At 44.2% G+C, this 24,256-nt stretch overlaps 1 protein-coding gene across 1 annotated transcript in view; it reads right to left on the bottom strand.

Moving 5' to 3' along the window:
* The window catches only part of robo1 (roundabout, axon guidance receptor, homolog 1 (Drosophila)), a 196,704-nt gene that overhangs the window by 24,698 nt on the left and 147,750 nt on the right, over positions 1–24,256 (bottom strand). Inside the window, exons 4-18 of the mRNA XM_076100679.1 lie at positions 22,400–22,557; positions 17,550–17,670; positions 16,199–16,337; positions 15,892–16,019; positions 11,835–11,843; positions 10,763–10,887; positions 10,375–10,546; positions 8,519–8,724; positions 6,498–6,579; positions 6,143–6,311; positions 5,882–6,048; positions 5,657–5,778; positions 3,756–3,987; positions 2,835–2,956; positions 1,033–1,204 (exon numbers count right to left, since the gene is read on the bottom strand). Coding sequence (XP_075956794.1) covers positions 1,033–1,204; positions 2,835–2,956; positions 3,756–3,987; positions 5,657–5,778; positions 5,882–6,048; positions 6,143–6,311; positions 6,498–6,579; positions 8,519–8,724; positions 10,375–10,546; positions 10,763–10,887; positions 11,835–11,843; positions 15,892–16,019; positions 16,199–16,337; positions 17,550–17,670; positions 22,400–22,557 — 2,124 coding nt within the window. The remainder of the gene's footprint in view (positions 1–1,032; positions 1,205–2,834; positions 2,957–3,755; positions 3,988–5,656; positions 5,779–5,881; positions 6,049–6,142; positions 6,312–6,497; positions 6,580–8,518; positions 8,725–10,374; positions 10,547–10,762; positions 10,888–11,834; positions 11,844–15,891; positions 16,020–16,198; positions 16,338–17,549; positions 17,671–22,399; positions 22,558–24,256) is intronic.

Raw genomic sequence — 24,256 nt, 5'->3', positions numbered from 1 at the left:
GGGACTGTACAGGTATCTAGGCTGGGATGACGCGCACAAGCTCAGAGTGTGACAAATGCATTCGGGTGAAGCGCTGATCCCCGAGGCACATTGTTCCACTCCAGTGTTGGAACATGGCAACAATCACCACAGCAACTCTTCAAGGGAGAGGAATTGTATCAGTCACAGCCGATGCTTCTTCGTGCCCATCCCAGCCCACTCAATCACACATTTAAAACCAGATTGAGTTCTCTCTCTCTCTCTCTCTCTCTCTCCCTCTGACTCATCCTGCTATTCATGTGTTTTACAACCTTCTCCTGAGCAGGCCAGCTCATAGATTTAGGGAATAGAAACTGACAAAACATCTCAAAATATCAGTCTGTCTAGAAGAAAAAAAAAAAAAAAAAAAACTAGAATAAAATTATAACAACTAGCCCCACTGCAGACTGCACTGTGTTTCTTAGTGTTAATAACATGTCAAGGCTGAGCCCGGAGTGCAGGATTCATTATTGCTGTTGCTAAAGGACGGAATCATTGCATCCTTGACTGAAAGGCAGAGCAGGGTGGGGCAGCAAGCTCAACAGCTGCCACGCAGGAATTTAATGTGCCCGCATTGATCACACTGCCAGCTACTGTAGCTAAAAGCCATCTCTGTGCTCAAAAACGACTAAAGTTCCCTTTCATCCAAACTCATCACACTCTTCCGTGGCTAGTCTGCTGATTTCTCAATAACAGTAATCACTTCAATTGCTGTTTTTAAGCATCGCTGGTGATAAAGAAAACAGGCAGAGGCTTGGACTAGTCCATCACAAAGAAAGGAATTACATAATTGTCTGTTTACTTGGCAGAGAGTCATATTACTGAAAAGCTCGTCATTTGATATGGACTGGATTAATGCCATAATTATTTGTCAGATGATTGGGTTTCATTCTGCGTGAAAGAATTGCCAGAGGACAAACACATTGAAACACAGCAAACGTATCCACTGACAGCAAAAGAAAAATAAGCATATGACCTCCTGTGAAGAGAGAACTAAAGGTTGTTTCTACCCACCGAGCTGGAAGAAGGTGACGTCGCTCTTGACCCCGGGACCCGCCCCGGTGCTGGCTGCTACCTCCACGCTGTAGCGGATCCCTGGGGCCAGACTGGGAATCAGGACGGATAAGGCTGAGCCGTCAACTGTACGGTTGATGTGGTACCTGCTCTCATTCCCCAAGCACCAAATCTGCAATAACAGAGACAAAGAGAAAGTGGAGATTGAGGCAATGTTTGGAGAGTTTCTTGACAACATTCAGTTTGGTAGCTGCCACCAAATCTGTGTCCTCATAATTGGTTGGTGCTGCTATTGCAACATTTCGGTGCACCGTGGGTATTGTGTTACATCTCTGAGGTAGGAACACATTTTACAAAATGGCTTTATGTTTTACAGGCTGTGCTCAACACAGGGTCAGTATTAGCCGAGGTAGCCATAACACGGCTCCGTGTAGCCGTAAGCCAATGAAAAACAAATGGGGATCAGTAATCACCCCCATAACCCAATTTCAGCAGAAGCTAAGTGCTGTCACTCACAGGAAGGAGACTAGTCTCACAGGCTGACTCAAACCAGGCCCACAAAGAGAAGCATACATTCAGCTCAGCATGAGGCCTGAAGACCTCCACATCCTGAACCCCTGACATTCTGCTTTCTTTACCCCCCACCTCCTCCCACCAGTTAACCAGGTTCACATACACACTTCCTTGGGTCTGTCCTATACACGTGTGCGCGTGTTTGCTCTTCTGTGATGGAACTACAAAGCCCTGAAATTTTCTGTGTATCTTAAAAATTGCGGTAAGTGGAAGTGCCGCCAGGGAACAGGGCCCGGTAATGAGCAGGGAACGCTCTCGAGCTGGACTTAAAAACCATGAAATTACTCTAAAGCCCATCACCAGAAAACATTTACCTGGAGAATTAACAGTGGCTTAACTTTTTCACTGGCTCTGCCTCATCTCCCCTTCCGCCACTAACCTATATTTCCTGTGACGCAAAAAAAAAGGCTTTCCAATTAAAGTACAGGACTGCCACAGAATAGCGTGCGAGTGGACAGCTCTGTCCAACGTCAGGTCATTACAAAAGGAGCAGACATTATCAACTAAGGAGGAGGAAAAGGGGACTCATTATCATTCCAAAGAAATGACTGGAATTATAATAGAGGTGTGTCTCTCCTTGGTCATTATTACAGCTTGTTACCCTCCACTCTCTTACATGTACACTCTCAGCTGCCTTTACATGGATGTCTCCACTAGATCATATAATACCATAAATACAGTGAAGTTCACTTTTAAGTAGTTGGTACACTTAAAATGGTGCATTCTTTTAATTTGCATTTGTATCAGTGGAAATAAATAGTTAAAACACATATGTATGGAACATGTCAGCAATTAATCTCCACTAAACACACTATGATCTTTAATCACCAGTTACTACATAACTACCAATAGAAAGGAAAACAACCTATCAATAATTACCACAGATATGTCTCACTACTCTTCACCTTTGGATGGCCACAACATGTGTGGCTCTACCATCTCCAGCAGGTGGCACTGTTTCACAACAGTTTCCAACAGCTCCCCTGTTTTAGACTCCTTTCCTCTCTCGTCACTGAGCCTCTCTCATCACACAGAGGAAGAGCACTGGGGAGTGTACAAAGGTGCGCCTCAACCAGGAATTCATTACCTTTCCATGTCTGCGCATTGTCTCTTTCTCTGTTATCTGCTCTATGGGCATCCCTGTTTGTGTCTCCTTTGTGTGTCTCCACAATACGAGTCCCACTAGCTAAGGCCCGAGGTAGCTGCTGGCTGTTTTGTTTTCGTGTTACCTTGTACTCCTGGACCACCCCATTCTGCTCCTCTTCTGGAGGGGGTTGCCAGGAGACCACGATGGCGGTCCCATTGTCCCCGCTCTCCGCCACTGTAACCTCGCGAGGAGGGGCACTGGGGGCTGAGGGGGATTGACAAAAGATAGAAAACACACCTTCATACATGAGACATGCATGCAGTCTCTCCCTGTCTCCACTCATTCCATTTAGCTTAATCTCTATGTGAGACAGAAGCTGTGGTGAGAACAAAGGACGAGTAATCAAAATTACAATACAAGTGCCTTTGTGTGGGTAAATAAAAGCAAATAACCATCTACTCAAAACAGACAGGGCTTTCTGAACACGGGTAGTATGGTGGTGTTTAAACGCCAACCTGCGGTCCAACGGTAATTAAACGGAAATAATTATGAATGCAACATAAAAGACGTAATCACAGCACGAGTGTTAAAAAAACAGGCATTTTTTTAGAGCTCTGAAAACAATTATCAACAGAGTTGGGAACAAAGGAGAAGAAAAAAAAAAGATCAAAACACTCCCACACATGCAACACGCAGACATTCACTAGCAAAACGCTCACATTTCTCTTAACTGGTCGCTACAGATAGAAATTTGCAGTTGGGTTTCAACCAAACCTCATGAGACTGCCACAACCACACCCTACGAGACATTAGTAAAACACTTGCACTGAAGTGTTGTATACTGGTTTCCATAGGGCCTTTTAAAGAGCTGAACATCCACCGTAGCATGCTTGAATACACCACATTTGAACATAACATAATCATGGCCTTACTGCCTGCTGTGAACAGCTGCTGTATACTCTCACACATGCAGGCTGTGCATATAAAATTGTGTAAACATGAAAACATGCATGCACACATGCAAGCACTAAAGCAAACTCGCACACATCCACATCTCCCCCACCTTCCTCCAGCGTCTTGCCAATTTTGACATCACTGTCTGCTCCCTGGAATTCATTGAAGAAGGGGCGGAGTTTAAATTCATATGCGACTCCCTTGCGAAGCTGCGGCACAACGGCGCTGTCCTCCCCAGGGGTCCGCACCTCGAACACAGCCCATTCGCTCCTCTGCAGCCCCTCCGGTGAAGGCCTGTACATCACCTTGTAGCCCTGGATGTACTGTGACTGTTGCTCCACCTTGTGAATGACACGGGAACACAGACAAAGATGGTGTCAGCTTGACTTGATTAGCTGCTTCACAGTTCAGTGGAAACTGATACAGTAATGGAATGGATTGTAGCATCACCGGAAAGCTATGGATTCGTGCAACTGATACGGCAGGCGCTGGGTGGAATGGGGTGCTAACTCATCACATCATCTCTCTGTTTATCCATCCACATCTACATCTCTCTTTTTGACTGTCTCTCTATGCGCCATTTGGAGCAGCAGCGATTTGTGCGAACCGCAGTATGAGGTCATTGGCCAGAGGTTCCTCTAAGTCTGGATCTGGTTAAATAGGGCCCAGGCTCCCAGAACAGCCTGTCTCATCCTGTCCTGCTCTACAGTGTAGTGACTAGATGCTGAAGTCAAGGAAGAGGGGGAAAAGTAGGTCTTTACAGAAGTTGAGAGTACATGCATCAGCATCAACAGCAGCATCTGATGCAGCTAAATAAAGTGTTGCTTTGTGATCCAGCATGTTTGGAGAAAAGGTATAACTGCTCACACGTATGCTTACATCCCTAAGACTCCCCGTGGAAGGCAAGCAGCACCGGCTAAAGATTTTACAGATTTCTTTTTATTCCTCCCCCATAAAATATGCTGCCGGCTCAGGTGGTCTTCATTAGCCCAAAAACTGTGCAACCATTTACCACCACACAAAGGAAAATGTAAAACCAAGAAACTCCACATTGGGAATAGATTTAACCCCAGAAAACAAGGAAACCGTGGCACTTAACTGCAATGTCAGTCTCCCCCATGTCATGTGTTTTTTTGGAACATTCCAAGGAGACAGGGTAACTGGGCAGTAATGTTTTAAATCAGTCTTGACATGTCAGTATCCTTTTCACGTTTCCTCAGTCCCATTCATCACTCACTATGGCACTTCATAATACCTGGGAATGTAGGGGTGGCCCTATGTCAAAAGGCACAACAGGGACTGCTCTTAGCTTTACAGTGAGCCATCCCACAGACCAATATCAACTCTATGAGGTGGACAGTATAATTATATTTCCTCATAATATAAAAAAAGATACATTAACCAGATCAATCGCAGGTGGATATAAGTACTTTACATTTCAGCTTGTACCAGCAAAGAAAAGCCACCAAAAGCTCCCATTTCTACTTGTACTTCTTCCTCTCCCACCTATCCGTTTTAACATCTGTAATCCATTTCCACTTAAGAGCATGAGTTGGCCGCCTCTTCCCTCTCACTTGTTTTTATTTTAACAGCCTTCAAGTGTTTTCAATCTTGCAATCGGGCACAGGCTGGCACGCCACACACTGCTATACGGTACTACATGGCCCGCAGAAGGCCGGGCTATGTAGTCCGGCTTTTGGGCAGTTAAGTGGTCCACTGTGGGCGAAGCCGAGAATTTTGGCCTCTGGCCAGCGGACCAGTTCAAGCTCATGCCAGATGGACACTAAGAACTCTTGGACAGTGTTACAAGCTGCTCCCTGCAGTGTCGTTCCTCTGAAGGGTGCTAGAGCGTTAGAACATTAGCTCGGCTGAGTGGCCTGATGAATTGAGCAGAGGCATATCACTAAACTAACCTTGGAGCTTTAGTGACCAGCTATACCAATGATCCATATGGCCATCTGTAGCTGGCTGCAGCTGTCTGAAGATAAAGAAGGAGAGAATAATACTCACTGTCCACTGCACCCTGACAGATGAGGAGGAGAGAATGGTGGGGTTGTGCAGGTGGATCAGCACTTCTCCCAACTCCATTTGGATCTGTCGATGGTCAACACCCTGACTGGTGGGAGGGATATCTGTATGCAGCAGCACAGGCATCAAACATGAATCATCTTGTCCGAAACTACAGAAACACATTGCGTTACTGTATATCAAATTCAGTAAGAAGGCAGTTGTCACCTTGTGTTTTCACAGCTTCAGTGATAGGACTGGGATCACTCAGCCCATAGGCATTGGCTGCCCGTACTAGGAAGAGGTAGACTGCACTGGGCTTCAAGCCCTTCAGTACAAATGACTCAGTTTTCACGTGCTCTGCCAAGGTCTGCCAGCTGCTCCCTGATGCATGACTGTGGACACACAACAGAGATAATCAAGGTTTAAGAGATTGCATTAACGCCATGCAGTTATTTTGTTTCTGATCGTTGAGCTGATTAGTTTTACCTGAAGGCCTCTATTATATAGGAAGTGGGTGTGGCTCCAGCATTGAGGTTAGGTCTCCAGGAAAGGGAGATGGAGGTCCGGGTAACGTCAGTGACCTCAGGTTTGGAGGGGGCACTGGGGATCAGGTTTGGGTCAGTAGGCCTGTTTGGCTGGACTGGGACTCCAAACTCTTAATGTGGAACAGAGAAAAGGAAAGAAACAGGTCAGAATGTAGTTTATTTCCCAGTAAAAACAAAAAAAAAAAAGTCATTCAAAACATCACCAACCTTTATTACCTCTCTTATTTAATTTCTTTTTTCATAAAGGAGGATAACTCCTACTCCTACACTAAACCTCACTAATGGGTAAGTCTTACCGTGGACCTCTAAGTAGGCTTTCCATGAGGCCTCTCCACTGGGTGTGGAGGCGATGCAGGTGTAGGTACCAGTGTCACCAAGCTGATGGGAAATAGAGGAGGATATTTAGTAAAATGGAAATTATTCAAACGCGTGCCACAGTTTCGCGCACTGGTAGTCATCTCTTTCCCTGTTTCTGCCTTTGCTATCTCCCCCCACTCACACACCATCACGTTTCTGCTTATTGACATTCTGGTGGGGTCTGTAGCAGGCAGCTGTCGTTGCGTGATAATCTTAATATCATCTCTTTCATAGCAGAAACTAAGGGGAAGCAGCTGGAAAGGCCAAGAGGCAGACCATTCCTAGTCAAATGGAAAAGATTTTCACAGGCTCATTGACTAATTGGAGACCTTTTTCTCTGACTACCATCCCCTTGAGTACCAAACATGGAAGCCACTGCTCTGTGCAACAGATGTGGTGACAAGCTGTACGGATAATATAGAACCTTGATTATTCATACAATTTTAGTTAGATATAAAAAGGAAGTTGGGAAAAGTGGGGCCCACTGACGTTTTAGAGTGCAGTATGCATTGGTGAACTAGAGTGTAGTCATTTGTAGTTTAGTTATATTTTAGTACAGAGATTACACAACACCAAAAAGCACTTAGAGAGCTTATACTTCTCTCTCTCTCAGGCGGAAGTTTGTTATTATTAATAATGGACAATGTAATCTGCATTATATCTTTATCAAAATACACACAGAGAGAGACAATCATGTGGTACATGTGCCAGATTGTGCAGTAGTACATGAGAAATATGAGCTGGAAAAAAGCCCTTTCTCTCACAAAATTCTTGGATCGACACCTGGATTTTGGATACAGACCAATAACAAATCATTTGTTTCTTGGCTCATGGTGTTTGAATTGAAATCGGTTGACACATTTTTGAGAGGGTTTGCTAGCTAACAGGCTAATAAGCAAAACACAAAACAAAACCCCCTGTTGGCAAAGATATATGGCGTGTTTTCACAGTGCTGCATTTAAAAAAAGATATCCCCTCTGTCAACGTCAGTGGGTAAGACAAATAATTCTGTTTTGGTTAGGTGGTGATGCATAGTACGCTAAGGGCTACTGTGCTGGTGTGTAAACAAAACAAAGAGAGAAAAACATTGAGATGAATTGAGTGTGAGCATGTCCTGCCAATGACCCTCAAGGTGCGTATTGCTTTGTCTGGCAGGCAAGACAATGTATTGAAACTCAATAACAATAAAACTGACGCAACCACATTGTTAAAATAAATTACCTCACGCATCAAAAACATCTTCATTAAAATGTTGTCAGGGAGGAATGACAAGTTCATTAATGCAAAGTGCCTGCGGAGTTTACGCGGCTGCAGCGGGAGAGGGATTCAGACGCATCCCCTCCTGCCTGCCTTACACTGGCAGCCCAATCATACTGCAATCTTGTCACCACAAGACATGCCAGCATTCATCAGAACACCGCAAACTGACACGAACTCTGACCCCGTGACGCCTCCATCTGGAAGACACGTCAGCACCCCCCCTACATGTCTTTCCCTGAGAGTGTGTTCAGCGTCACGCAGCTTGCCATCACATCCCACATATGCGCTTACACACAAAATTACACACACAACCCACTGCGCTATAGCTGACTGACGAGAACTACAGACTGTTCGACTTCACAGACTCCATTTCAAACCTGCAGCAACTGACTGACAGCCCACTGAGGGCTGGCTGCTGGCAGGGAACACATGCTTTATTTACCAACCAGCAGGGGTTTGTCCATCACATTATGGGGTGTGATATGGACAACTTTGAAGTGTATTTGAAATGGATCCAGACATTAAAGGCCGTCTAATAAAAATAACCTTGATTAAAAATAAATATCAGGCAAGTTTAAACGTCCATCGTCAAAGAACTCCAAATGCCACCGAACATGCCTGGGCCCTGTGTTGTGCGTTTACCTTGGTTGATGTTAAAAAGGGATCTGAGCATGTTTGTACATGTGAGCAGGTGTCTTACCTTTGCATAGCGTATCTGCAATGCACCCGTGTCCAGCTGTTTGACTCTGGAGTCATGTGTGGACACCAAGACACCATCCTTCCTCCACAGGATGGTGGGGGTGGGGTTTCCTGTTGCCACACAGTTGAGGACCACTGTGCCGTCCACAGCTACTGTCTGATTGGTTGGGCCCTGGCGGATAACTGGTGGCGGACGGTCTGAGATAACTGTGGAAGGAGAAGTGAGAATGAGCAATTATGTGTGGTGGTGGGGTGGGGGGACTGTGCAGGTGTTCATGTGCTGTAGCAGGAACAGAAAGAACAGTGGATTCAGACAAATATAGCTTGTGTGCAAGCACACAAACATCAGAGAATCTGCCAAACGTCATGTAGCAATGTGAAAACTGAAAGGGTTGTGGGAGAGGAACTAAATCCAATTTGAAGAACTGGAAACAATTTTCTAATCATTCAGCAGCAGGAGTCGAACTTAGCCAAATAAAAGCAGCGTAATTAAAATTAAACAGCCTCAGATACTTCAGTCTTCTCGCTGAAGCTCTAACAGACGCCTGGCAATACCCATATGATCGCTCACGGCCAACAATCCCCTGGCCCATCCCCCAGCCATAACACACAACACAAGGGAGAAAATGCTTTAAAAAAAAAAAACATCCACCCAGAACAGACAATGTTATTAGCATGAGGGCGTTTAAACTCCTCCTCCCTGCCTCCCAGCCTGTGAACCCTGGGTGCTCAACCAGTACACAAAAACAACAAAGACACAGCGAGAAAGCATGTATTCAAGAGACAGAGAAAGGCTGCAATGTGCAGAGAATAGAGGAGATGAGGCGGCAGAGGGAAGAGCTGTGAGAGACACTTTAATTACATGCACCCGGTAATTTTTCCTTTTTTATTTAGTCTCTAATGCGCTATTTCATCATATGGCTTGTCTGCCTCCCTCTGATTATTATAATTCATAGCACTATTGATGACCATTGCTGTCAACCCCACTGATTTACTAGCAAGTTACATTCAGTGAGGAACAATCAAATGAATACCTAACACAGTGTAACAGCAACACATGATGTATGTATGTGTTAATAGATCCTCAGAGCCATGCTGAGGTGTAATCTATTGGCCGCTTTGTCTTTGCTTTTGTGACGGGGATGGTGCAATTACTAAAACATTGTCAGCATGACCTGTAATTACCAGATCTGCCTGCGGAGAAGTGGTGGCCTCGGAGTGGCCTGCTCACTTTAATAACTGTTATTATTATCCAGAGAGCATGACAGAATGAGAGAGAGAAGAGGAGAGCGAGATGGAGCATAGCATTGTCGGCCTGAAATGAAGACGGACATTTGGTAAATGAAGGGATGAATCTAGGTGTGTCATAGACAAAATAATAGCTGCCCAGATCTCTGCGGGAATGGTGGAAAGGAAGCCACGGTTAGTCTACCAGGCTGACAGGGATTGGCTAACGGAGTAATTAGAGGACCCAATCCAGACCTCACCACACAGCCACAGTCTTCCAACGGTAGACAGCAGCAAGCCAGCTAAGGAATACCGAAGAAGACATTCGCCAGTGTGAAGCCAGCAAAGCCAAATACTGAGACACGGTCTGGGTGCACAGGCACCAGAGAGTCTCTACCTCTGACAGGAACACATTGAACAGGCCAGACCTAACCTCGCAAACCTCAATTCGGATATTAATATGCTCTACGGTACAACTACGGCATTTCAGATGAGCAGCATTATCCGCATGAGCCAAAGCTTATTCGAAACACCAACAGTTATCCACTTGAGCTTTCTTTCAGTATTCCTCTAATTCCCTCTGAGACTTTGCTGTGTGCAGAAAACTGTGCTTAAAAGACGGTTGCTTACCGTCAGTGATCTCTAGCAGAGCCTTGGTGAGGACACTGCCAGCAGTGTTGATGGCCTGGCAGCTGTAGTATCCCATGTCTGAGCGCTCAGCATCAGTGATGGTCAGGTCCCCCGACTGAGACACAGAAAACCGGCTGGAGGGTTGAGGAGGTTGGTAGGAGAAGAGCAGGTTCTATGGGGGATCAACACAAAGCACAAACAGTTAGACTTCTATTAACAAAGACTCCAAAATGGCATAATGTATGCAAGCATCTGTCTTAGAATATCAGCTATTAAGTGAACTATGCCTACAAAATAGTTCTTCCCACAGCTTTGAATGAGTATGCTAGCATGTTTTCCAAACAGATGAAGAGTGTTTTAAACATTGATCTTGGTATATCTAATTTACCTGACTGCCTTCCCGCTGCCAGAAAATGGCTGGCTGAGGGTTTCCGGTGGCCTCGCACTGGAAGGTGACGGTTCTGCCAACCCCAACCACCTGGTTCCTTGGTCTAACCACAAATGCCGGGGGCACTGGAGGACAGCCATGAGAATTGTTAGCCATTGAATAGATGAACACAGCATATCATATTATTTGACTTATCATAATATTACAGTTGCAAGTAGTCTGGGTTATTTGAAAGAAAGACTAAATACATTTGACTGCAGCTACTGTGTATTATTGACTGTATTAAAACATGGACCGAAGAATTCAGTCTCCCTTTCAAAACTTTGCGCAAGTCTGTTTTACAGCAGATTAGCAGTACACTGATCAAATTCACAATGCAGGCATACTCTAGATGTAATGAATGGGAAAAACAACGACCTCCTCATTTGCATGGGCAAGGGCATAGACCGTTAAAATTTACATGGAAATGGGGAATAAATTTGAGCCATCTGTCCATGCTGACACCCTCCAATAATGCAGGCCTCAACCAGGATGCAGTACCCATGCATCTTAATGACAAATTCCATCTAAGACTAAGTGTGGTGTCGTAGCCCAAGGTCATCCACGCGGCTCTGCTGTGACACTCGGCCTTTCTGGTCTAATAGGCCATCTATGTGAGGACCCACACCCTGAACGTAGAGGCCCAAATGCAGGCCAGTTTACACCTTGACTCTGAAAGGGTCCTCAAACTTGCATTTGCTCAATACAGCTGCAGTGTTTTACATAAAGTCTGGCAATCTGAAAACTGTCGTCTGAAATACAGACACAATTTGTCCATGAATAAGATGGGGTGTTTGGTAATGCATAAAAGGGGGAAATAATAGAATGTAATGATGCGGCTTTACCTTGGAGGCCCAAGCTGAGCATATTTTTACCCGTTTAATGTCCTTTTGTCACTGTTGCCCATGACAACAGAAACATGAGTGCTGATTGGAAGGTGGAGAAGTGATGGGAGGAGGATGGAGGGGGGGTTGTGACAGCTTCCTGTCTCTGTCGGGGCGGTGAATAGGTGACGGGTGACATTTCAACTTACCAGACATGACTAAAAAGGAAACAAAAACACAACAACAAAAAACCCAAAGATGAATAAATAAATAATAAACAGCAGGACATAAAGAGGAGTGATAAAGAAAATAACAATGTGATGTCCATGGATACAAATAATCGTTAATATTCTATGAATAAAAGACAAGTTATATATCACCCTTGACTCAAACCCTAGGGTCCACATGAGACACAGAGCAAAAATAATTAGCATGAGTGATCAGGAATGCATTAAAAACACGTGCGCACACACACACAAAAAAAACATCTGATTCAACATTTCTCCTCAGTCCTAGGACATATCCAAAGACAGGAAAAATTCTGGATTAGGTACAATAAAATGACCAAAAAGGCACACAAACAATATGAAACATACGAGACAGATGTTTTATGCTTAGCAGACATAATGTTTGCTTTACTTTCTTCCTCTCTTTCCAGGTGTGAGAGTGAACGTCCCTCTGCCCTTAATGAGGTTTAGAGCACCCTGAGGAGCAGCTGGATCACAGTCCCTCTGACACAGCCTTGCAAATGTAAGCCTGGTTCATAAAACCACAAGGTGAATGTTAACTGTCACTCTTTGGCCATAAATCTCCCCCAGCCAATCAGTCACCTTATCTAATCTGTCTGCTTCAACGGCTCCCACGGAAACATAAACGCTGTCAGTCAGAGTAATGACCGACCCCTCTCTCCTCCCCTTGCTGGCCTTTTAAATGCAGATAAGACTTGCATCAAACGCTCCCAGAAGAAGATGCTCACCGCTATCCATGCGTGAGAGGCTCTAGGTACACACAATCATGAGACCGTACACACCCGCAAACACACAAACCCCCTACAACACCTCCACACACATCCATTCATGAGTGTCTAAGCCTTTAATTAGGTAACCCTACCTCTCCCATGCCGCTGTGATCACAGTTGTGGACCTGGAGGGAGAGGTGAGATTTAAATCTGACCGGGCTACTTTGTTGTAGGCTTTCCGCTAGCTTACAGCGCAGAAGGGAATCTCTATCAAGAAGCTGATCAGAGCGGCTGAGGAAAACACACTGAGCACGGTGGCCTCCAGCCCAATAGGAGGCAGGCTATGTACCAAACACCACAGCAGAGATATTAATGGGGATTTGAGCAGTGCTGCTGTTCAGTGGGCCTGACATCAACACAAGAGTAGGACTGCGTGCAGAGGATTTAGCATGATTAATAGTGGCTCCCATTGGGAGGTCTGTAGCATGCTTTAAATGCTCCGTCCTTCTCTTGAGATTGTCTATACTGTATCAACTGAAATGTGGTTCTCACAACTTTGCGTGACTGTGAGTAATACACTACAAGGGTCTATTTGATGATTAAGATAAATCAAATGCAGAGATACAGAGATAGAACAATGAAAAGCATCAGTTCTATATGTGCCGCCCAACCGGGTTTTGGTATTTATCATCACTGTAACAGTACACGGTGGGTTGACAGGAAAGCTACTCTCACTCGCTCTGTTTTGGCACCAGTTCCAAGTCTCCTTCCAGACCCTTTACATGGGTTATTAGCAACGCTGCTCTAGGGACTGCCATTCCATTCAAGACCTTTCTACACATAAATCACTGCTAACGACAAACTTAACCAGCTGAGAAAAAACAACACCCTGATTTTCTGAATTATATCCAATACAGTCTGAAATTTGCCTTTCTTTTGGTGGAAGTTAAATTAACAAAGTATTGTATAAACATTATCTAAACACACCAGACCCAGATCAAAATGCCTTTGTGTGATTCTTTAAAAAATACCCACTTTCACATGCAGACTTAAGCAGACTCAATAGCTGAACAGCCCATCTCATGCTACATGTGGTTTAAATGAATGATTTTACGATGAAACTATAAATGCGGCTGGTGACTTGGCCAACTATGCGTCTCTTCCATCAATCAATGACATTTTTTACTTGACATATTTATTAAGTCCAAAGGAGGTGTAGTGAACTGACAAACATGTGTGTAAGACAATAATACACTGATTAAGTCATAATGAGAGCAGAGCACATTGAAAGGAAACTAGACCAGGGCACCACTTCCACAATGTCGACATTGTTCCCGAACAATGTGACCATGGAAGGCGTGAAAATCCCCCCTCTGTCCACACAGAGTTGGATTCTTCTCATTATATTATATTTTTAACCAGTTTTTGGAGAAAGAAAAAAATCCAGTTTTAATTCTATTGGTTTTATCGTCCATTTACACATCACAGCAGATTTAGCGGAACAGAACTTGAAATCAAAGAATATTGACATTAATTCCACTTTGGCCTTATATTTCAGATTCCATATCGTTTTGGGGTGTAGTTTGCTCTGCCAGTGGCTCACTACCACTGAAATTATTATTCCTGCCCCCCACATTAATGTTGTCTTCACTACTACAGCGACATCTTACTACCTATGGATCGTTTCGCTGCTTTGGCCTGTTTAGACCTACAATTACCCGGCCTCTCTTTCCTTTGCTGTGCCCGCATCTGTAATTAGAAGCATGTCATTTCCGGGCATGGGACTGTGGCCTGCTTGTCTTTAATTAGCTGGACTACTCAGTGCCCACAGCCTCGCTGGCCTCCTCATGTCCTGGTCTGGATGAAGCTCAGGGATCTGAAGGGTGGATGGAAAAGGTTCTAGGAACTTCGAAGGCTTAGAGGTTCAGGCATTAGTCCGATCTAACCATGAGAGCAGAACGAGGATTCCTATTCTGTTCTGGCTTTCACCAAATTTGACACTCCAAGAAAGCATTTGTCCCGTAAATCTATTGCAGAGGTTCGTTTTCCATACCTCTCGTATAACATGGGGGTTGAAAGGCATAATGTATGAAAAGAGGGCTAGTGCCACGCTTCTGCATGTAGGCAACAGGGAATTGGCCTGAGGTTAAGACATTTCATTTCCACTGAGGACAAGAGAGGTTTTTAGCATTTCAAAGATGACTCTAAGCCAAGGGGAACAGCTTATTGAACCAGCACATCAATGCCGTTCCCTTTCATTAACTAAGCTTTCATCAGGGAGAGAGAAAGAGTGAAAAAAGGCAATGAGAGAAGGAGATATATTGATGGGTGTATCGGCAGGTGTGGCTAATCTTGCTCTTCAACCAATCAAAAGATTGCCGTGTTGAGAGAGAAAATCAAGAAATAATTGCAAAGGGTAGCCATGTGATGATGAAGTATCTGTCTTTGCGGGTGGGGGGTTGGCAGAGGAATACAATTGCCTTGTCTCTTTATATCTCTGCAGTATAGACTGCTGGAAGTGACATTAATATGACTGACCTCACCACAGAAACCTCTCCCTCCTCCTCTATCCTCTTTCACCATAACTGCCCCCAGCACCAATTCCCGACCCGTTCTGCATCAGTGGCAAGCTGCAACCAAGACCGACATATTCACTGTCCTTCCATCCAATCCCCATCTCCAATGCACTAAGCCTCCTCCTTCCTTCCCTTCTTCTCTCACCCGAGTCCCTACATTCCCATTAGTTTGGTGTTAAATGGCCCCTGTGTTTCTCTGATTCTCAGGAGGGTTTACGGGTGATCCCAGCCCCCAGTTCCCTTGAATGGTTTCTTTCTGAATGTTCACACACTGTGACCAGCTGCTATATATCCAACTTTGTTAATAAGATGTCCGATGGCGAGGGCCACAGGAGACACACAGATATTCCATAGGTTCACATATAGTACTGCATGTCTAAAAACATGACGGAAGACATGCCTCCAGAGAAATGCCACTTGTATAGGGCAATTGAAATCGATTGCTGCTGAGCTCCCATGTGCACAACTCTACAGCTGTTATGGATTTTTGCGTTTCTTTTTATTAGAAATCAATCAGCTAATTGAGAGAGAATAGTTGAAAGTGATGACCGTGTAGTGCTAAAGCTGAGGGCCATTATTGCAATTTGGTTGGGCTAAATTGCATTTGAATCAAGCTGCACAATGACCCAAAATGGAAATGAATTCCAAATAACTGTCCAAGGAGCTGTAAATGAAATGCTCAGCAGACTGAACAGTGTAAAAACTGAGACTCGTAACAGTGCACTGTCTTACCGTGGACGGTGAGCGTGGCCGATGCCTCCGCCTTGCCCACCATGTTCTCGACCACGCAGGTGTAGGAGCCGACATCAGCTGAGGTCAGACGGCGGATCTTCAGGGTGTGGTCCTCACGAATCTCGTATCTGGATTAAAACAGGGATTCATGTATCTAATGTTGTCATATACACAAAAACTTTATTGACACAGACACAATGCGTCAGCTGACGACAGAAAAAAGCAAGCAGTGGATCAAACAAAGAGAGGAGGAGGGTGCGGGAGAAAGGTGTTGTGTGATGAAAGGGGACCAGTTGATGAGTCATACCTTCCTTTGGGCAGGTCACCATCGTCTTTCCTCCAGCGCACGGTAGGAACTGGGTCACCACGGGCCTCACATCTGAACTCTACACTTTGGTCCACTAACACCACCTGGCTGCCTGGGCGACGTACAAAGTTGGGACGTTCTGCATTGATGGAAACATCACGCACATGTATAATTATAGCACGGAACGGTAGAAGTGGAATAATGTTTTGATTAAGTGAAAGTCATTCAATTTGTTGCTTTGATATCCTCAATGAATCTCAGTCCTGTTCTTTGTTGTCAAGCTTTAGAGCTAAGTTGGAAATTAAATTGAAAATGTAATGAAATCCAGTGGAAAAAGCCATCTTGAAGTTTCAGTTTTAGGTCCTGTGAGGTGTCCTGGAATGAAATCGACGACGTAATGTGAGCTAATCAAATTTAGTTTTTATACAGAGACAAAAAAAGAACATGGTAATAGCCAATTTATGGTTAAGGACATCGGTTAAATAAGACAAAAATACAGTCTAGATTGCATGGACTAGACAGCGCACAGAAGTCACAAGACAAAATTAAGAAGAGGAAACGGTTACTGCTTCGTGGTACAGTATAGGCTTTTAATTACACGTGACAAGACACTAAATTAATTGAAGACTTGACACTGACACAGAAAGTCTAAGCTCTGACTCTCTCTGGACACCAATGTTTATTTTCTATATTCTAAATGGCTAGATGCTAATCCTTCTATTTACTCACACATTCCATCGGACTTGGTCCCATAAACTAACCATGGTGGTTTACGATTAACCAGAGTTTCTAGGTAACGATGCTCCCTCAGAACACAAAAACTAGGGCCTGGCCTTGTTTAAGCCCCTATAGTATTATTTCGCTATTAATATTTCTCTTTATAAAACCAGCTTCGTCATTGTTCCTTCTGACAGATTATAAGAGGTCTCTCAGGAAAAGAGGTGAAGAAGGTAAAAAAATAAATAACAATCAGGAGTCTGGACATGCTCTCTGCTCGGGACACAGAAGAGTGTCGGGGTCAGAGGTCATTCATGATGAAATAGGGTGCAGCTGGTCATAGGAGAAAAGCTGCTGGTGCCAGCGTGGGATTCATAGTTAAGTGTGAGATTGGAGGTCATCTCACACTCTATCTGATAAAGGTCAGTGACACCATTTAGTTCCCTGGGAGATTGACAATCTAAGCTTAACATCTGGATTGGGTTTCTCACTGCAGACAAACAGAAAAAAAACATGTGGATGTGTGTGTGTGTGTGTGTGTGAGTGTGTGTGTGTGCATGTTTGTGAGTTGTCTGTGGACAGAGTCAAGAAGACAGCAGATAGAGATAAAAAAAAGAAAGAAAAGATTAATCACCAAGCACTGTAAGTTCAGCTATTTCACTTTCGCGTTCTCCAACCATGTTTGTGCCGACGCACACATACTTCCCAGCATCACTCTTCCGGGCATTTGTGATCATCAGCTTCCCTCCGCGTATCTGAGGGAATATAAGAGGAGGTGAGAGGCTTATCCTGGAGAGGGAAAACAACAATATTAGAGTGTGAGAGACACTTGGGGCCTTTGGCTGACACAGAGAAAACAGAAAACAGTGTAGCTCGAACATTACAAAAACATTTCCTGATTGCATTTAAGAATGGCTCGCAGCACTTACTTATCAAAAAGCTATTACAACACAATGATGAAATGTACTCACAAACACATAATGGCTTGGTGCTAAAGAGGGTTTTGGCTCTGAGCTTATACCTAGAGATAAAGATAAACTGGACTACTCTATCTCTCTAGCCGTTTTTTCGCTGTTTCCACTCAGCTTCCACTTGAAGTCTAAATCACTATCAGTCGGCCTGTTCCTCCTCAGGGGTAAGCTGAGCCAAAGTACGCTTTCCCAATCCAACACAACCACAGGTCCCTGAGGGAACACCTGAGGCCCTGCAGGACTGAGAGCAATTTTCCAGTCGCCTCAAAGAGCTTCAGGATAGTTTTGACAATTATCGTGGGGAATGTTTTAAAGAATAGGTTTCTTGGATTTATTTTTTTCAGTGTGTGCATACAACTACAAGTGAGAGCAAGTGAACATACATTGAAGCACACATGAACAGCACACACACACACACACACACACACACACACACACACACACACACACACACACACACACACACACACACACACACACACACACACACACACACACACACACACACACACACACACCAGTGAATGTGTGTTTGTCCAGGTGAATGTCATGTCTGTTATTTCCCAGGGCTTTGATTACAGGCCAGAGGAGGTGCTTTGTTCTCAGGCAGTCAGAAAGGCAGCCCCGGCCCCAGCACAGGCCCTTCAACCCTTCTCTCATCTCACAGCCATGCCAGTCAGCGCAGACACAGACAATAGCATGGCGCACCAATGATCTCTTTGCCTTGATGGGGGCTTAAGCTTTTAAATGCACACATCAGCCCGCGAGACCAGGACCACCACCTGCAAGCATGTAATCGATACCCTCATCAGAGTAGCACTGACAGAGAGCTTGACACACAATATTGTAAATGCGTGACTGCCGTGTTAAACTCAAGCCCTCCTACATGTGTGTTCACTTGAGAGCTACAGTATGACACGTCTCTGTGAATCTCCATCACTGTACTTCACATGCAGTCAAGTCATGTGTGGATTTTAGTTTCTGTAAAGTTGTCAGGCTAAGTCTAAGATTCTTGATGGACAACTTTGCAACCAGACACATTCTTCTGGTTTAGAGGCATTCCTCGGCCCTTCAGCCCTGTTTAATATTCATGATAAAGCAGGAGGGCAGAGGGACTTGAAGAGGCTGTGGAAGGCTGGTTTATTTAGGGCATCCCGTGGTGCTGGAGGGGTTTGAAGTATCATTATGTTACTGTTTGTTTGAGGAAAGGCTTAACAGCTAAAACACTGTGACACTCACAAAGGCCCAAGGTCAGGGCAGAGCATGCAGCAGAGAAAGAGGGGGGTGTACTGTTGGGTCCACAGAGCTTTGACATGAGGATCCAATTAGGGCCCCGTCTACTCTATCTATATTCTTACCTCTGTGTGTCTGTGGCAGTTTACCATTCTCTACAGAAATACTTGGAGTGCCAGAGCAGCAGGGAGTCCAAGAGCAAGTAAATGAATGCAGCAGCGGCCCTCGTTTTCTCTGCATGCATATCCTCTCCACACAACACAGCGAAGCACACAGGCGGCTGAAAGCCCCAACAATCTGACCATTATCCCTGCATTACAGGGAGATGGCTCGATCCTGTTGCCTTTTGTCTCATGTCATTTGGCAATGCTGATAATGAAAAAGAAAGCCTCTATTCAACATGCATTCTGTTGGTATTCACACAGCAGTTATTTTTACAGGCTGACAATTAGCCACAACTATTGCACAAAAGGAGGAGGACAATGTGCTGCATTATGGTCGTTTATGATGTTGCCAACAAACACTTGCTCTCAGCAGACAATGGTCTAGATTTGAATACTGGCATTTCTCCTGTTTCTGTTTATTTATCCTTTACTCATGGTTCCTGAAAGACCTGTTTGACCAAAGTAGAGAGCGATGAGGCCAGCTGCTGCTAGTGGCACAGCAGCATTACAGGGTAATACAGGGTAATAGCCCTGCCTCACTCTTTACGGCGCGGTGGGAAACTATTCAAAACCGCCCCACATGAAGTCATAAATATATGTGAGATGACACACAGCAGGTCGCTGTTTTTTTTTACACACAGCTGCTTACAATAGAAAGAAAACAGAAGGGTTCCTTCTGATGTATCTGCCTCTCTCTGAAGTTCATTCCCCCTTTATGCTGCAGCCACCAAAGCCAAGCCGACCTATCCCAGTAAAGTGCAGTACAGAGGGACCTCGCTCTGATCACCAGGGATCACCAAGGAGACTGCACGTTCCAGCATGTTGCACGGTGGGAGGAATGAACTGAACCAAACAACAATGCAGGCTGGATGAGGGGGGCCCATTGACGAGCTCAGCTGTTCATCACATTATAAAGATTCCACCCTCTGCCTCCCTCTCCAAAGTCTATATTCACTGGCACCAATATTCACTATACCATAAACAAACTCTGAACATCGCCTCATGATTGTCCTATTTCTAATACGACTTGATCTGTTAACATGGGTGTCCACCAGAGGACCGCCCAGACTCCTATCTGTCACCACAGTTGATTACACATACTTACACGAAAGCATTACATGACGTCTAGCGCTACTTTTAAAGCGGCCTTTTGGGGAAGACTCAGTCAGTTTACTGCGAGCAACACCAGCTGGTCCACGAAGCTCTCTTAAATCTACCAGATCCTGTTTTCAGTTCTACAGAAGGCCCAACACTGCTGCAGGCTACATGGACAAAAAAAAGTCTTCAGAATGTTTCCTCTGAGGATTTCACCCATCAGTGCAGAACATCACATTTGCAGCATTGATAATAAGTCGTCACTTCCACCATGCAGGGGGTAGGATGGATGTTTTTGCAGAAATTATTTATAAACAACAGGAACATGTTTGTGTGCGTTTTATTTGATGGGGATACAATGTAATTATGAGAAAGGCCATGTGAGCTGTGTAAACAACATGAGGCAGTTTGCCATTAGGTGATGAACAAAACTGAAAAGAGGTTTTCCCTAAACTTGTGTTTAATGTTGGGCATCGTCTCCTCTTTAAAATAAAATAGTATTCCTCTTTTCAGTTTTGTTCAGTACCTAATGGTAAACTGCCTCATGCTGTATTGTTTAATTTTTCCTAAAATACTAACTTAAGTGCAACAGTAGGCACAAATAAGTAGTTAGGTGTGAATGCAGTAAACACACAATACATGCATGATCCAAATGTGCAGAAAACACAAGACAAGCAGTGAATTCAAAGGCCACAAGAGTTCATTATGTGGCATAGAGGTTCCGTGCTCATGAGTAACTACTGACTTAACTCAGGGACAGATATGATTTGATTCCCTTTAAACTAGATTATGTGCTTGTTTCTTTCAATTATGCTGCTCAGCGGCCAGACGCGGACTCTAAATCTTCTGCCGGTACAGCTTAGAAAAAAAACACAGAGGAAGAATACTCGCGCTGTTTATGAGTTTGATTTTTAGTGCATTTAGTGCATGCAAACCTCAACTGGCCCTCGCTGAGCAAAACTGCGTTCAGTCATGTGCAGGCCTCCGTTGCAGGGAGCCAACAGCGATGAATCACCGTTTCAACTTACCCAGTAATGAAAATGTTTTGTACACTACTAGCCCAAGCCAGATTTCAGCATTACGCTACAAGCATACAGAGCTGAACGTCTTTATTAGTATCTTGGATTAATTATCCGGGGAGGATCTGGTTGTCCGTGACTGTACTGTGAAGTTCGCCATCGTCAGCACTCGGGGGGCCAAACCATTTGACTGCTCAACTACTTCACAATAAGCAGCCAGATCCTTAAAACCCCACCGGTCAGATTGTGAAAATGGGTTCCAGAGCCACAGCTAACTACTTCCCCTCCTCACTACCTGCTTGTGTTAGCCGAGTGCTGAGTCAGCCTCGACTGCACACATCCAATCAGTACAGTCGAATGAAAAAAAGGTTTCCTCCTAATCAAGGAAAACAACTATGGACCCAGAACTGTGTTTGGCTAAGACAGTTTGAGTTAGGATTATTCAAGACCTTTGGTAAGCAAGCATGTAGAGTTGATTGATGCTGCAGTAGCGGCTGTGCTGTTGTTCTAATTAAAGCTGAATAATTGGGGGTTTGGTTGTAAATCACATGGAAAGTAAAGAGTTGTTTGGATCTTGCAGGCACCGCTGCTGCTCAGTGCAACTTTTTCCTCTTTGATTTCGGTCAGCTCATTTCTCCCTCCTGATACACGCTTCTCGTAGTTGATTTCATCAGCAAGTCATCGCTAATCAATGCACCACTGCTGACTGAGGAAGCAAGACTGATTCTATCTGCCTCAGTCATTAGAGGTTGTAGCCACTGAAATGGACAGCTCTGGGTTTTGGTAATTGCTGTATGTGAATAATGAGGCAAACAAATCAATATTTCAACAAACACTGAAGCGGTGGGAAGGATTTAACCTGCATCACTATCTCATGCATTTAAACATATCATCCTTGTTTACAAAGCAGTCTTCAGGAATCGAGTCGCCTACGTGTCAGCAATAACAATGTTAGAGTTACTGCACTTTGCAGACAAAAATAAAAATAAAATAGAGTCTTACAGTGATTCTCTCATCTCGGTCGTCGATGTTTATTCCTTCTTTTTTCCACGATATAGTGGGTTCGGGATGTCCTCGTGGAGGCTGACACTCCAGCACCGCCGGCTCTCCTGCTGCCACAATCACATCTGCAGGGTTTTGTCTGAAGTCGTCACGTAGAACTGAGAGAAAACAGAAAGAAGAGAAGAACAAATTAACAAAATCTCAGTATATCCTCCTTTAGGGGACACAAAGCAAATTAACAGTTAAAGAAACAGATCATTTAAAACAAAACAGAAAAACAAAACATAACACCTTGAGCTGTTCCTACATTTAGAAAACCGAAGGCAGCTCGTAAAGCAGCAGCCCAGATGTTTTGAAACAAATAATTTGTTCCGCACAGATGACAAAATGTTAGAAACACATTACTATTGATTTGCCATGAAAACAGTAATGTGTTTACAGCATATAAAATTGCCAAAAAAGGTTTGCATAGTGTGGGCTACTGCACACACTAGGCTTATGCAATTGCTTGTCCATGGCCGACTTGCTCACATATATCCTTACTGTCAATAAGCTTTACAACAGCAATAATGAACACATATTTGTGCCCATCAACATCTCTAATAGCAATGACCTTCCTCTTTGTTGCTCGAACCACACAGCCCTTCATATAATCATGAACACACACACACACACACACTTTATTATACAATGATGAGCACCTCTCCATCATCAGCTCTTCATCTCTCCCTGACGGTTCATATTTACATCCCCATGCTCATACACCCGTGCTATCTTCACGTAGATGAAAGTCTAAATCGAATCTACCATCGCTGCCTTGCTAAGGATATGATGTCATTCTTCTTTGCATTGATTTTCTCCACTGGAGTGCTGTAAAAATAAAAGATGACACCGCCATGGATTTTCATTATTCCACATAAGAAATCCACAAATTCCTAGTTCTCATTTGTTGGTACAAATTTACTGAATAGATGTGAAAGTTTGAAGAGATGAACTGAGCAATTCGGATTTTTATTCGAGGCTTAATGCAAAATCACAAAACCCGCCTCACCTAAAATCGTGAATCTTTCCCCGCCTGCCTTTTTCACAATATCGCATATCATTACTAACCGGTAGTTGCATCAAAGCAGATCAATGGATATCTATTTTTTGAGAGGCAGAGGAACAACATATCTCTGGACTTCATATCTCCAGTGTTACAGATAAACTGGAGGTTTATTGAGAGGGGAGAAAGTAATGAAAAAAGCCACAGGCTCCCTTCTGCAGACAGTGTGCCAGTAATCATTTCCCCAGCTTTGCTGCACATCGATATAAAAACTTATGAAAATAGCGCTTGTAAATTTCAAGCTGAAATTCAGGCCACACACAAATTATGCAAGGTCAGCGCACTGTGTGAATTATTGTCCCTTTTTATATATGGAAGAGTAATGTGAATAGGCTTGTGCCTGTGTTTTGGGGATGAAGCAGAGCTTTTGCAGTCTATTGTCTCATGGTCCTCAGCTTGCTCTAAAGTCACCTCAGTCACAGATCAAAGTCAGGTTTACCCAAGGACCCCTTACCTACTGACAGCCAACAGATTCCTGACTAAACCCCTTAAGCAGTAAATTGGACAGTGGCCCAGATACTGCCCTGTGCTTCTTGTAACGTGCAATGGGAATCCTGTTCAACAGTAGGAATAAGGTGGTAATAGCTTCCCCAGTCCATTGCTGCATAATCAAACACACACACACACACACACACACACACACACACACACACACACACACACACACACACACACACACACACACACACACACACACACACACACACACACACAGAGCTACGTACAGCTGTAACATTACCTAGCCTCAATTC

This window comes from Anarhichas minor, unplaced genomic scaffold (assembly GCF_050575085.1).
Source record: "Anarhichas minor isolate MPS153535 unplaced genomic scaffold, ASM5057508v1 ptg000026l, whole genome shotgun sequence".
Classification (NCBI taxonomy): Eukaryota; Metazoa; Chordata; class Actinopteri; order Perciformes; family Anarhichadidae; genus Anarhichas; species Anarhichas minor.
Note: the sequence above shows the minus strand (reverse complement) of the source record. Positions and strands in the feature narration are given on the sequence as shown.